The following is a 15058-nucleotide window of genomic DNA, read 5'->3' on the forward strand; positions in this document are numbered from 1 at the left end:
TATACCCACGCTGCAAACAGCAGGGCATGCACCTAGGGGTCTCCTACACTGGGAGCCCTCCAGACTACCCAGGGCGGGACACACACTATCCCAGGACCCTTACAGAGTGGGGATAGCAGGGGAGACCCCAGGGGTCTCTGCTGCATTCTCTGCCCCAGGACCCCCACCAGACTCTAGGTCTAGAAAGGGAGGAATGGGAGCAGCAGAAGTGCAGCTTAGTAAGGGATTTAAGGATGGGTGGAGGGAACCCTTCCATGGTGTGGTTAGGGGAGTGGTCGTCCAAGAGACCGCTGCGACTCTGACCCAAGCCCTGTCGGTTGTATGAGACAATGCGAGACGTTTGACTTGCGGGCCAGCCTCTGTCCATGCGGCTATGTCGCCGCCCAACCCAGCAGTTGATTGTAGATCTCCAGAGAGAAAACAAAGATGTAAGGAAGGAGAAAATTGCTAGGACCAGAGATCCCAGCTGGGAGCCTAGGTCCTCCTTACTGCTGACTAGACAGATTAAAACTGATTACCTAGAGCAGAGAGGGAGGGGGGGGAGGTATTTACCAGCTGAGGATGGCCCATGGGTGTAGCCAGCCTAGTCCTGCAATGTAACCCACTAGTAATGATTTATGGAGCACTGTGATCGTCGATGTGCGAAAGGGAAAAGTATTTTGTGTTCGGTTTCCCTAAATTATAACTGTTTAGTAACTTGACAGTGAGCATGATATGCTTCAAACTTATTTTTTTTCTCTGTGTGATGCTGAGAAATCCTGCATGGGTAAACCTTGTGTAGAAAAGTACTTCTGTTGATGAAAAAAACAAATATATACATTATATATATATATATATATATATATATATATATATATATATATATATATATATATATATATATACACACACACACATACATACACACCCCCAATCTTTATATACATACACTCACATCAAAATTGTTCAGCGCAATAGCAAGCTCTCCTCCTCCATTCTGGGAGGTCACTTCCTCAGATGATGTGGCTTGAGCTGCATTTGAGATTCCAGTGACTGCTTGCTGGAGCTGTTTGTAGATCAAATCTCTGTTTGCTTTGTAGGCTGCTACATCAGGATGCTGTAGACAGGCTTGGGAAGCAGTGTAAAGGATTGGTATATTTTTTTGCAGGATTCCACGAGCTGCAGCCATCTGATCCCGGTGGCCAATATCTTTCAACTCCTGCAACACAATGGGCAAAACATATGAAAATAGGGGAAAAAATGTGGAATTATAAAGACATATTTAAAGCACACACACATTAACTAATTTGCCACTGCAGTTTGTAGGCTGACTTTTTCAGACGCTGTGCCCTAAGCAGAGAGAACATCTACATTTTGTTTCAGAATTAGGAGTGGACGGACTAATCCAGCCATAGACAAGATACACTATATTAACAAAAGTATTGGGACACCTGCCTTTACACACACATGAGCTTTAATGGCTCACGCTTTGCAGTTATAACAGCTTCAACTCTTCTGGGAAGGCTGTCCACAAGGTTTAAAGAAAAAAGGAAGAACAACCTATGAGAATCACAAGAAGTTTCTACCCTGTGCCAATGATGTAAGAAGATAATCTCTAAGTACTGAGCTGCCTCCTAACAAATAATGACAATAAAAATAAAAAAGGGTGAATTGGATCAAAGGACCCAGAGCACCAGGCGGCGCTGATAAATCATATATACATGGTAAATCTGAATGTGAACTATATTCCAAGGACACCCATGATATTAAATCCAAGAATAAAATAAAATACACAAATAGAATTTGCAGTATTGGGATAAATATATAAATATGTCTATAAATGCTCTATAAACAAGTCCAATTAATAGGGGATGATCCTGAAGTGCACCATGTGATGGAAACCCTATAAACTATGTAAATAGTCCTTCACCACACCACGTGCAGCCTCTCCCAATGGTAATGCACTCACCAGAAATCAATGGGTAAAAGGCACATCATATCCTTTGAATGCAATCAAGATCTCAATGACCACCCCAGACTGGGTCTTTTTAGGCAGATAAAAACAGTGATCCTGGAATAAGCAATTCTCTCCACACCATTCCTCTTCACTCCAGGAAGGGGGATAACCAGGATTCTTATCACAACTCTCCACCCAGAAACATCCTAAGTCAGTTCCAATTATAGGACATGCAATTTTATGTAAAGAGGGGAGGGAGCCACTCCTAGTGTAGTACGATGATTACTTTATTACCCCATACAAACCCCCCTTACACATTGCACTTACAACAATATATTAAAACTGAAGCATATATGACAAGCCTTTAAAACAGCTGGACCTGCATTACTTGTCCTCACCAAGTCACCGACCAGCAGTGGAACGGAGCAATGGATAGATGCAGCATTCCAGGTGCTTGACAGAGCCACGTAGTCACACCCTTACGCGTATCGTCGTTGGGACTTCTTCAGAGAGTGTGGCTTTGTGGCGCAACTCACATTCATTTATGGCACACTAAGCCAATCAAGCTCAGCCCTTGTCCTCCCGGAGCGGGAATGTACCATTACATCAAAATTAAAAAGGGGGGTACCCGAACTTTGAAGGCTCAATCTCAAAGCCCTTCACATGATACAATCTGCCGCCAAACAGTCAGATAAACTAATAGGGGAGCATAGCTAATCCAATAAATACAATGCGATAGATCAAAAAAGGGCTGTATTGAATAGGGAGGTGGAAAGTATTATACAGAGATATTGGAATGTGCTCATGATGGACAAAATCCTCGGACCTGTTTTGCCTGAGTGCCCTTCCTTATCTATAGGAAAGCACCAACATATGCTGACCGTTTGGTGAGGAAGGTAGTTGATCCCCCCCTAAACGCCCACAACTTTTTTGGAATAAAGCTGGCTTTTTTGCATGCAGACAGTGCAATGCGTGCCGTCAGGTTAACACGCATTTGCGAGGAATCACTAGCTTTACTTCGACTGCAAATGGGCAAGCTTTTGATATTGTTGACTTAATATCGTGCCAGTCAACACACATAGTTTATGCTTTGGAGTGCCCTTGCGGTTTAATGTATACAGGCCGTACCAAACGCCTTCTAAGCAAGCGCATCTCCAAACATATCAACAATATCAAGATAGGTTTTAAGAACCATAGTGTTTCACTCCATTTTCGCCTTAAACATAACAGGGACCCCTCAGGGTTGAAGTTTTGGGGTATTTCATCTACACCAATATCCTGGAGAGGGTCCAATAGGGTGCGAGAATTATCCAAAAATGAAACTAAGTGGATCTTTCTCACTGATACTCTCCACCCAAAGGGAATGAACCTTGAGTTAGACCTCAACTGCTTTATAAGCGATTATTGATAGGGACAAGTTTGTCCTGATCGGTGATGGCTATATGTGTATGTGTGTGTGTATATATATATATATATATATATATATATATATATATATATATATATATATATATATATATATATATATATATATACACACACACACACACACACACATATACATACATACATACACACATATACATACATACACATATACAGTGCTTTGCAAAAGTATTCGGCCCCCTTGAACTTTGCGACCTTTTGCTACATTTCAGGCTTCAAACATAAGGATATTAAACTGTCATTTTTTGTGAAGAATCAGCAACAAGTGGGACACATTCATGAAGTGGAACGAAATTTATTGGATATTTCAAACTTTAACAAATAAAAAATGGAAAAATTGGGCGTGCAAAATTATTCAGCCCCCTTAAGTTAATACTTTGTAGCGCCACCTTTTGCTGCGATTACAGGTGTAAGTCCCTTGGGGTATGTCTCTATAAGTTTTGCACATCGAGAGATTGAAATTTTTGCCCATTCCTCCTTGCAAAACAGCTCGAGCTCAGTGAGGTTGGATGGAAAGCGTTTGTGAACAGCAGTTTTCAGTTCTTTCCACAGATTCTCGATTGGATTCAGGTCTGAACTTTGACTTGGCTATTCTAACACCTGGATATGTTTATTTGTGAACCATTCCATTGTAGATTTTGCTTTAGGTTTTGGATCATTGTCTTGTTGGAAGACAAATCTCCGTCCCAGTCTCAGGTCTTTTTCAGACTCCATCAGATTTTCTTCCAGAATGGTCCTGTATTTGGCTCCATCCATATTCCCATCAATTTTAACCATCTTCCCTGTCCCTGCTGAAGAAAAGCAGGCCCAAACCACGATGCTGCCACCACCATGTTTGACAGTGGGGATGGTGTGTTCAGGGTGATGAGCTGTGTTGCTTTTACGCCAAACCTAACGTTTTTCATTGTTGCCAAAAAGTTCTATTTTGGTTTCATCTGACCAGAGCACCTTCTTCCACATGTTTGGTGTGCCTCCCAGGTGGCTTGTGGCAAACTTTAAACGACACTTTTAATGGATATCTTCAAGAAATGGCTTTCTTCTTGCCACTCTTCCATAAAGGCCAGATGTGTGCAGTATACAACTGATTGTTGTCCTATGGACAGAGTCTCCCACCTCAGCTGTAGATCTCTGCAGTTCATCCAGAGTGATCATGGTCCTCTTGGCTGCATCTCTGATCAGTCTTCTCCTTGTATGAGCTGAAAGTTTAGAGGGACAGACAGGTCTTCGTAGATTTGCAGTGGTCTGATACTCCTTCCATTTCAATATTATCGCTTGCACAGTGCTCCTTGGGATTTTTAAATCTTTGGAAATCTTTTTGTATCCAAATCCGGCTTTAAACTTTTCCACAACAGTATCTCGGACCTGCCTGGTGTGTTCCTTGTTCTTCATGATGCTCTCTGAGCTTTAAACAAACCTCTGAAACTATCACAGTGCAGGTGCATTTATACGGAGACTTGATTACACAAAGGTGGATTCTATTTATCATCATTGGTCATTTAGGTCAACATTGGATCATTCAGAGATCCTCACTGAACTTCTGGAGAGAGTTTGCTGCACTGAAAGTAAAGGGGCTAAATAATTTAGCACACCCAATTTTTCAGTTTTTTATTTGTTAACAAATTTTTAAATATCCAATAAACTTCGTTCCACTTCACGATTGTGTCCCACTTGCTGTTGATTCTTCACAAAAAATTACAGTTTTATATCTATGTTTGAAGCCTGAAATGTGGCAAAAGGTCGCTAAGTTCAAGGGGGCCGAATACTTTCGCAAGGCACTGTATGTATATGTATATATATGTATGTATATTAGCAGTTATTAAGGATGGGGCAGTTATGGATTATCATTTAAGATTCTACTCCTATCTTCATATTATTATTCACTACTTTCTATATATGTTCTCCATCTTGTAGGAAGGGTAGATTGTTCCCTCCCCCTTTTCTTAGGAGGGTGGGGATGAGCTATTTATCCTTTCTGAATTCCTTTTCTCGGTCATTGTTGACATTGTGGTGAGGTACACTCATCATTTGGATGGGGCATTATATCGTCTCTCCTTTCTGTACTGTTATTGTATTTATGTATTTGCAGTCTACGCCACTTATAAGGGGATGATTTATTCATTTTTTGCCCTGGATAATATTAACAAGATTTTTTCCTTCTTATTTTATCAGAGGTGGTTTATTGATTGATTTATTTTTTAGCAGATTTTGTGATTATTGTTCATATTTTTTGCAGTATTGGATTTTGTGGTGATAATAGGTTTCACACAGAGCTTACATAATTGTATGGGCTTGTGTGTGGATTTTATTATTCATGGTATTTTATATCGTTTTATGGTTTTAATTTTGTGAGATTTTATATGTGGGGGTTACCCTAACTAAAATTTTTGTTGAAAATTTATTTGGGGACCCAATGGACTTGCTATCTTTGATGTATAAGATAGATTTATGTAACTATTGGGCTGAGGTCTAGTTCCCCTTAAGTAAATATATTTTAACTTGGGGGAGGTTTTATTAGGGTATACTGCTCTAAGATTGCTGTGTGCCTGGTCCCGGATAATGGCTATGTACGGCCACATCACCCTGAACGCGCCTGATCTTGTCTGATCTCGGAATCTAAGCAGGGTTGGGCCTGGTTAGTACCTGGATGGGAGACCGCCTGGGAAAACCAGGTGCTGTAGTTTTTTTTTTTTTTTTTGGGGACACGAGCAGACTAACCAATCAGAGGGGGTGGGTGATACCATTTAGAATTTGGGTCACTGCTATTTTCAATAATATAATGTGATAATCAGCGCAAACCATACAACTAAAAATCAAAAAATATATATAGTTGTATGCACAAGGCTGCAAACAATCAGTGCCAAACACAAAACACCAGTAATTAAATTGATAATAAATATTGCTGCGCCAAGTGAATCAATAAAAGTGATAATAAATATGCATAAATAACTTATATTCAGAAAGCAACTCAATGCTTATATATAAAACCAAATATCAGTGACAATCAGTGATAAAGTCCCAGTAGTAAAAAACTAAAGGTGAATAATCATTGGGAGAGGCTGCGCGTGGTGAAGGACTATTTACATCACATGGTGCACTTCAGGATCATCCCCTATTAATTGGACTTGTTTATAGCAGTGTTAATTTTGGCAGCACATTTCAATTTAGTTTTAGTCTTAGGACTAAAATGGCATTTTAGTTTTAGTCCAATTTTAGTCTTCTGCAAGTGTTTTAGTTTTAGTCGTATTTAGTCGACTAAAACTCCAGTACATTTTAGTCGACTAAAACTCCAGTACATTTTAGTCGACTAAAACTCCAGTACATTTTAGTCGACTAAAACTCCAGTACATTTTAGTCGACTAAAACTCCAGTACATTTTAGTCGACTAAAACTCCAGTACATTTTAGTCGACTAAAACTCCAGTACATTTTAGTCGACTAAAACGTCCTTCATTTTAGTCATCTATAATCGAATGGGTGTAGTTCAACTGTAATTTGTAATGCATTATTTAAGCATTTCTCTACAATTTCCAAACTCATTATATATACTGCTGCTGGTCCTGGAGTGAAAAATCGAATATGTTATTATTTATGGTATTTAATGTGCTAATTTTACAGGCTCTGGATGGAATTGTGTTGCCAATTTAGAAATGGCCAGCAGAGGAGTGTTAATTTTGATGTCAATTTTCAATTTAGTTTTAGTTATAGTCTTATGACTAAAATGCCATTTTAGTTTTAGTCGTATTTTAGTCATCTGAATTGTTTTAGTTTTAGTCGTATTTTAGTCGACTAAAATTGTGTTTAATTTAGTTGACGAAAACATTTTAGTCGTTTTAGTCGACGAAATTAACACTGGTTTATAGAGCATTTATAGACATATTTATAGTCCTACTATAATTTATCCCAATACTGCAAATTCTATTTATTGTGCATTTTATTTTATTTTTGGATTTATTATCATTGGTGTCCTTGTAATATAGTTCACATTCAGATTTACCATGTATATATGATTTATCAGTGCTGCCTGGTGGTCTGGGTCCTTTGATCCAATTTGCCCTTTTATTTTTATTGTCCACAAGGTTTAGGAGCGTGTCTATGGGAATGTTTGACCATTTTTCCAGAAGCGTATTTGTGAGGCCAGGCACTGATGTTGGACGAGAAGGACTGGCTCACAAGTCTTTGCTCCAATTCTTCCCACAGGTTTTCTATCAGGTTGGAGGTCAGGACTCTGTGCAGGCCAGTCAAGTTCCTCCACCCTAAACCCGCTCATCCCTGTCTTTATGGACCTTGTTTAAGCACAGGTGCGCAGTCATGTTCAGGAAGGGGCCATCCCAAACTGTTTCCACAAAGTTGGGAACATCAAAATGTCCAAAATGTCTAGGTATGCTAATGCCTTAGAGTTCCCGTCACTGGAACTAAGGAGCCAATGCTCAAACCTCAAAAACAAACCAACACCATAATCCCCCCTCCCCCAAATTATTTAAACCAGTGCACAAAGGTTCATTAAGACCTGGATGAGTGAGTATACTAAAATGTATTTTAAATAGATGCATTACACACAGAGATATATTTCAAGCATTTCTCTCCAGCATTTCTCTCCTTTTGACTTACCGTAAAATCCATTACTCTGATGTTCATTGACGGACACAGCTCCTGATCTTCTTGACCATTGGGTTACACTGCTCCCTACAGGAGTAGGACACTAGGCAGAAAAAGAACTTGACTACACCTATGGGCAGTCCCAGGAGGTATACTCTACTCCCCCCTCTCTGCTATAGGTACTCAGTTTTGTTACAAGCAGTGTCAGAAGTATTTTAACACCATAGAGGGGTGGGTGCTGTGTTCTTAAATCAAAAATCCCATTTTCTCTTTCACTTATTGACAGACACTGCTCCTGATCTTCTTAACCATTGGGATGCCACAAAGCAGTATCAAACAGGAGGGGTGGAAAAAGCAAGAAAAAACATTCCCAAGGCTAAACCGTAGCCAACCAGGTAACTGGAGCTCAACCAAAACTGGAGCCCACCTGAAAAACAGTACACCCCAAAGAGGGAACTGCAGCCTGCAAAACCTTGCGGCCAAAAGAAGCATCCGCAGATGCCAACACATCCACTTTATAAAATTTTGTGAAAGCGTGCAATGTCGACCATGTAGCCACCTTGACAACCTGCATTACCAACACCTGATGACAGAAGGCCAAAAAAGCACTGAGCGACCGTGTAAAGTGCGTTTTCTCAGGGAAGGGAGGAACTTGACCCCCTATTCAAATAGGCCTGAGTAACCATCTATCTGATCTATCTAGAAATGGTCACAGAGGAAGCAGATAGTCCTTTTTGAGGCCCATCCGTAAGCACAAATAGGGAGTCTGACTTCCTAAAAGACTCAGTAGCTGCCAGGTACACCCGAATAGCCTGAATCACATCCAGGGAATGAAACATAATTTTCTTAGGATGTTTTGGTCTTGAACACAGAGAAGGCAACACAATATCCTCATTCAGATGGAAATCAGAGACAACCTTTGTAAGGAACGATGGACAGGGGCGAGGAACCACCTATCTTTGTGGACCACCAAATAAGGGGAACGACAAGACAACACAGCCAATTCTGACAGAGGTGATAACCATCAAGAATGCCACCTTCTGGGATAGCGTAAGCAGGGAGAGAGGAATAATGTTCAAAGAGAGGCTTCTGTAGACCTGAAAGTACTAAGTTGGGATCCCACAGCGTTCGTGGAGACTGCACTGGTGGAGTCAAATGGCGAACCCTGTGAAGAAAAGTACGCACCAGAGAGTGTGTAGCCAAGGGATGTTAAAAGAAGACCGCCAAGGCCGACACCTGGCCCTTGATGTTACTCAAGGCCAACTTCTGCTCAACCACCCATTGAAGGAAGGTCAAGACCCGAGCCACCAAAAAAGATCAAGGTTAAACACCCAGCGCCTCGCACCACAAAATGTACACTTTCCACGTAGGATGGTAGATCTTCCTAGAAGTAGACTAGCTTTCAGTAGTGTAGGAATCACTGACCCAGACAAACCTCTATCTTTCAGCACCTAGCTTTCAACAGCCAAGCCGTCAAAGCCAGCGACTGTAAAGCAGGATGGAAGATTGGCCCTTAGGACAGCAGATTCTCCCCGTGAGGTTTCCAAGGGGCGTCAGCCACCAGCCGCACCAGGTCGAGGCCAGTCCGGAGCCACTAGAATGACCGGAATTTCTTCTGCCTCAATCCTGTGCAAGAGTCTCAGCAGAAGCTTGAGAGGAGGGCAGGCGTTATTCAGATGATACTGTCCCCAGGGGGCCACCAACGAGTCTGTGATTTCCGCTAGCGGATCCCATGGCCGGGCCACAAATCTGTGCACCTTCCTGTTGGGCCAGGATGAAAACAGAGAACCATCTTGGGAGTATTCCACCAGAGACACAGGTGATGAAACCCCTCCGGATGAAGGGACCACTCCGCTTGCCAATTTTCCACCCCTGCAATGTGTACGGCGGAGAGGGCCGTAACGAAACGTTCTGCCCACCGAATACTAGCTACCTCCTGAGCTGCCAACACACTCCTTGTTCCACCCTGGTGATTAACAACATGGCATTGTCCGATTGGATTTGCACCGGCGATCCGTCCAGTGATGCAGGTACAGCCTGACTGCTTGGAGTTCCAGGACATTGATTGGGAGTCTGGACTCTTCCAGTGTCCAAACTCCCTGAGCGGAGTTCCCACCCAGGACACATCCCCACCTGGACAGATAGGCATCCGTGGTATCCACTGTCCAATACAGGGGGAGAAAAGATTCGCCATGGTGAAGAGCTGGAGAGCAAAGCCACCAGAGACCATCTTGTTATTTGGCCAAGCTAGATTTGATTGTCCAGAGACTTCGGACACTTTTCCTATCTAGCCAAGATCTCCCTTTGCAGGGACCTCGTATGGAACTGTGCAAACGGGACCGCATCGAAGGTGGAAACCATCAGGCCCAGCACCCTCATGAAAGTCCGGAGGGATAACCACCTGCTGTTAAGCAAGAGAGGAATCGCAGCATGCAACTTCTGGAGTTTGTCTATAGGAAGGAACACTCCGGCTAGAGCAGAGTCCAGAGTCAGACCCGAATAGTCCAGTTTTGTGCAAGGAACCACAGAAGACTTCTGAAAATTCAGAAACCAGCCCAAACTCCCTCAGAGTCCATATAGTGATGGCCACGTTGTCCATCAGAGCAGTAGGAGACTCTTCTTGCAAAAGAAGGTCGTCCAGGTAGCCCAGCACTGCGATCCCTCGCTGACGTAACAATGCCACCACCGGGGCCAACACCTTTGTGAAGACCTGAGGAGCAGAGGCAAGACCAAAGGGTAACGCCACAAACGGATAATGCTCCTCTCCCAAGGTAATGTGGAGGAATCGTTGGCGACAGACACATATTGGAATGTGTAAGTAAGCGTCCTTGATGTCCGATGTCGATTGAGGCAAGGAAATCCCCCTGATGCAGGGATGCCACCACTGTGCCTACTCCCATAAAAGCAGTTCAGAGCCTTGTTATCCAGAATTGGAAGCACCTTGCCTTCTTTCTTTGGGACCATGAAAAGGTTTGAATAAAACCCCTGAAAACGTTCTGAAGTTGGAACCAGAACAAATAATCCCTTGAAGCAACAGGTTTTGCACCGCCCCAAAGAGGGCTTGCAATCCGTCAAGGGACAGACGCACATTGGAAGGAAAGAACCCTTCCGGAGGATAAGAACGAAATTCGATCTTGTAGCCGGACCCACTTGTCTTGCACCAGGGAAGTCCACAGGTCCGGAAACCAGCTAAATATGCTCCCAGCCTCGCCAATCTATTTATGGCATTCTGGGAAGACCAAAATATCTTCTCCAACAGAGAAAAAGATTTACATTTTTGGGGAAGGTATATTGACGATATTCTCTTCTTATGGAAGGGAAATCAAAAAACACTGGAAAATTTCATGCAAAAGCTAAATTGTAATGACTGGCGTATCCATTTATCTTACCAACATAGCCATTAAGCTATTCATTTCCTGGATTTAGTCATTTACTGAGAAGGTTTGAGCTTCGCCACGAAAACCTACTTTAAGCCAACTGATAAAAATGGGTTCATCTCACTGAACAGTTGCCATCACCCTATGTGGCTAAGAGCGGTGCCTAAGGGTCAACTTGGGCGCATTCGCCGTAATTGTGGCTAAGAGCGGTGCCTAAGGGTAAACTTGGGCGCATTCGCCGTAATTGTACGAAACGCTCCGATTTATTGATCTAAGCAGAAAAACTTAAAGAAATGTTCATTGATAAAGGCTATGAGGCTCAGATCCTGAATCAAGAAATACATGAACTCCGTAACCAGAAGCAGTCCAACTTAATTATCCCTAGAGATGAGAACAAAAAAAAGAGTGCAATATGCATTTGTGACGTTTTTGAAACATAAATGGATCAATCACATCTTTAGGAAACATTGGGACGTAAAAAGGAGATAAAACCTTGGGGCCCATGCTCCCTAGCAAACCACAGGTGATCTTTAAGAGGGCTAGGAACCTCAAAGACATGGTGGCTCCGAATCCTGTTGAGAAGCCATTAACACCTGTGATGTTTGGCAACATCAAAGGTTTTTTTTCCCCTGCAAAAGATGCAAGGTCTGTGTTGAATCTGAGACTAAAGCCCCATACACACGTGCAGATTATCTGCAGACTTTTGTCTGCAGATTTACCTTTTCTATGTAGTGCAAGGGCCTGCCGGATTGCATACAAATTGAAAGGGTTTAGGTTTGACCTCATATTATATGGTTTTGGTAAGTCTGCAGACAAAAGTCTGCAGATAATCTGCACGTGTGTATGGGGCATAAGAGAACACAAAACTTTTCATCGGCGGTCACCAAAAAACAATATAAGTTAAAGGATTTCATCACATGCCATACCAAAGGGGTGGTGTACTTTTGACCTGCAACTGTGGGATACAATATGTAGGCAGAACAATTATAACCTTGTCTATTAGAGTAGAACATCTTACCAATATTAGAAAGGGCTTTGTGAACCATAGTCTGTCTCTACATTTTGCCAAAGTTCATAATAAGAATCCATCAAAGTTGCAGGTCATTGCGATAGACAAATATATGCCTCACTGGAGAGGAAGTAATATGAAGAGAAGTAGATCCATCTTAGAAACTGAATGGATTTACCAGCTGAAGAGCTATAGACCATTGGGTCTCAATATTGAATGGGACATAAATGCCCATAATAATAGCTGAAGGCCTTATAACTAGAGAGTGGGGCAGGGGTGTATATACATCTTTTAGACCCCAATCGGGTGTAGTTATGAGCTAATTACTGGTGCTCTCTGTTCACGTCTCTCCATTATTCTTTTTTCTTTTATCCATTTTAACAAAAACATTTTTTATTTTTTAGTTTTACTGTATATTAAAACTAAATTTTAATTAATATTCTGTTATTGCCCATTTATGGAATTATTAGTAATTTCATATTTCGCAGTCAGTTATCTTTCTAAGAATCTGACTAGTTTGAATAACAGAATTTGTGTCATTAACCTATATTAGTTGTAAGGCAAGGGTTTTCTCACCTGTGCCCCAAGATTTTGTTTTTTTAACATTCTTATATGAATTGTGGCATGAAATATCTTATAACGAGTATATGTGCTATTTTGGATAAAGATTTTTTCTATTAGCATATTTTCCCGTTTTATCTAATGATAAATGTGATTATTAAAAAAGTTTTAAATTGCATTAGTGTTTGCAAGCAGAGCCGTTCTCAATCGCGACTCCATTTTTGTGGAGTCAGGTTATAATTTGCCAAGCCATGCATTTATCCAATGGGAAGCGGCCTATTTACATCCTGTAGTTGCCAGAAGATCGAGGTGATGACTAGGCATCACATCCGGTCTGAACGATATACGAGCACCGGAAGTTGTGTCCCTTCCAGTTTGACGCACGAAACCGGAAGTTAAGTCCCTTCCGGTTTTTGGGGACACAGGATATCGGAAATTATTGCCAGAGAACATATTTAAAGTGCAAAGTGGCGACGCAAGCAAGCTCCTGTCCCAGCAGAAGCTCATTCGGGGGAACGCGTAGGATTTGAGGAGAGTTGCGCCGTCACCATCTTCAGCACGGTCCACACTGCAGGCGGCCGTGCCGGCTTGAATTCATGTCTGTTTTCCGTCTACATATGTAAGTGCAGTTTCAATAAATTTTTATGTGGTTTGAAAATAATGCACTATTAGTTTGCTTCCTCTATTCCAACCCCTCCTTGTGAGGATTCAACCCCCTTACAGTGGCTTCGGTTGTGAAATCAAGGAGATGAGTGACCTCCCCAACTGTTCCTCTGGAGACTGTATGGGAATGACTTTATAGGCGATTCACTTAACACGAATTTGAGCTCAACATATGTGATCTCTGGTAAGGAGCCATACACTATTATTTTTTCCACTGGCACGAGGTGTGTGTGGTGAGGATAGGAAGATACACTGAGGAATTCACCCTCTCCACTCCTCCTCCAGACTCTGGGACCTTGATTTCCAAATTAAATGCAAAATTTTCCACAGTCTGTGATGATTTGGGGAGCCATGTGATGATTTGGGGAGCCATGTAATCTTCTGGTGTTGGTCCACTGTGTTTAAGTCCAAAATCAGCGCAGCACTCGAGCAGGAACTTCTAGAGCACTTCATGCTTCCCTCTGCTTAACAGTTTTATGAAGATGCGGATTTCATTTTCCAACAGGATTTGGCACCTGCCCACACTGCCAAAAGTACAAATATCTGGTTTAATGATCATCATGGTATCACTGTGCTTGATTGTCCAGCAAACTCGTCTGACCTAAACCCCATACAGAATATGTGGGGTATTGTCAAGAGGAAGATGAGGGACACCAGACCCAACAATGTAGACGAGCTGAAGGCCCCTATCTGTAAGGTTCTGGCACTCTCAGTGCCTTCTATCACATTTATTCCGGGTGATTTCCATCTACCTAGACAGAAGAAACACATATAGGTGTGTTTCCCTTTAAGGCTGAAGCTGTCATCACCCAGCGCCGGACTAGATGGCTATTTAGGGCGTCGGTTCTCACTCACATGTGTTCGTTCAAACACCAGTACCTGGATACCAATCTTGCTTGAAGCTTCCATGCTTGCAAGCTCTCCTCGCTGACGAACCTCGCTGCGCTGATCCCTGCATCCTGCTACTGGATCATCCGCATCTCCTGAGCGATCCTTCGGCTATCGCTATTAGTGCTAAGTACCCCACAGGGGAAATCTCTATAGACTTGTACTAGGCTTACACTATTTAGCTCTGCATAGCAAGGACTGTCTTTTACATCTGCATAACTAGATTGCTAGCTCTTGAGGCTACTGCTACTATTTCCTGCACTGGGTTGATCTCTCCTATATGCACCTGCTACTCTGTCATCTGTTATCATACATGATCGCTAACCCTTCCTGCATCCATCTGCACTGTCTCACCTCAAGTGTCTGTCACCTACCACTTCCACTCAAACCTATCCCTAAGACCTTTATCATTGTCTTACCACATGTATATAAAGTCACACTAGGAACCAGCTTAATTACTGTGTGTATTTACTTGCTGAAATAAGACCTTCCATACATGAGGAGTCATTGAGGTTGGGATTGGTATCTCAGCATATCTCCTACATGACTACTGACGTGGAACTACTTCTGCAGCTGAAAATCC

The 15058-nt window shown here is 42.2% G+C and overlaps 1 protein-coding gene across 1 annotated transcript in view; it reads right to left on the reverse strand.

The window, feature by feature from the left end:
- Positions 1-15058, reverse strand: part of CTNNA1 (catenin alpha 1) — a 342634-nt gene that overhangs the window by 211510 nt on the left and 116066 nt on the right. Inside the window, exon 6 of the mRNA XM_082255676.1 lies at positions 935-1198. Coding sequence (XP_082111802.1) covers positions 935-1198 — 264 coding nt within the window. The remainder of the gene's footprint in view (positions 1-934; positions 1199-15058) is intronic.

This window comes from Pelophylax lessonae (assembly GCF_965119305.1).
Source record: "Pelophylax lessonae genome assembly, chromosome: 4".
Classification (NCBI taxonomy): Eukaryota; Metazoa; Chordata; class Amphibia; order Anura; family Ranidae; genus Pelophylax; species Pelophylax lessonae.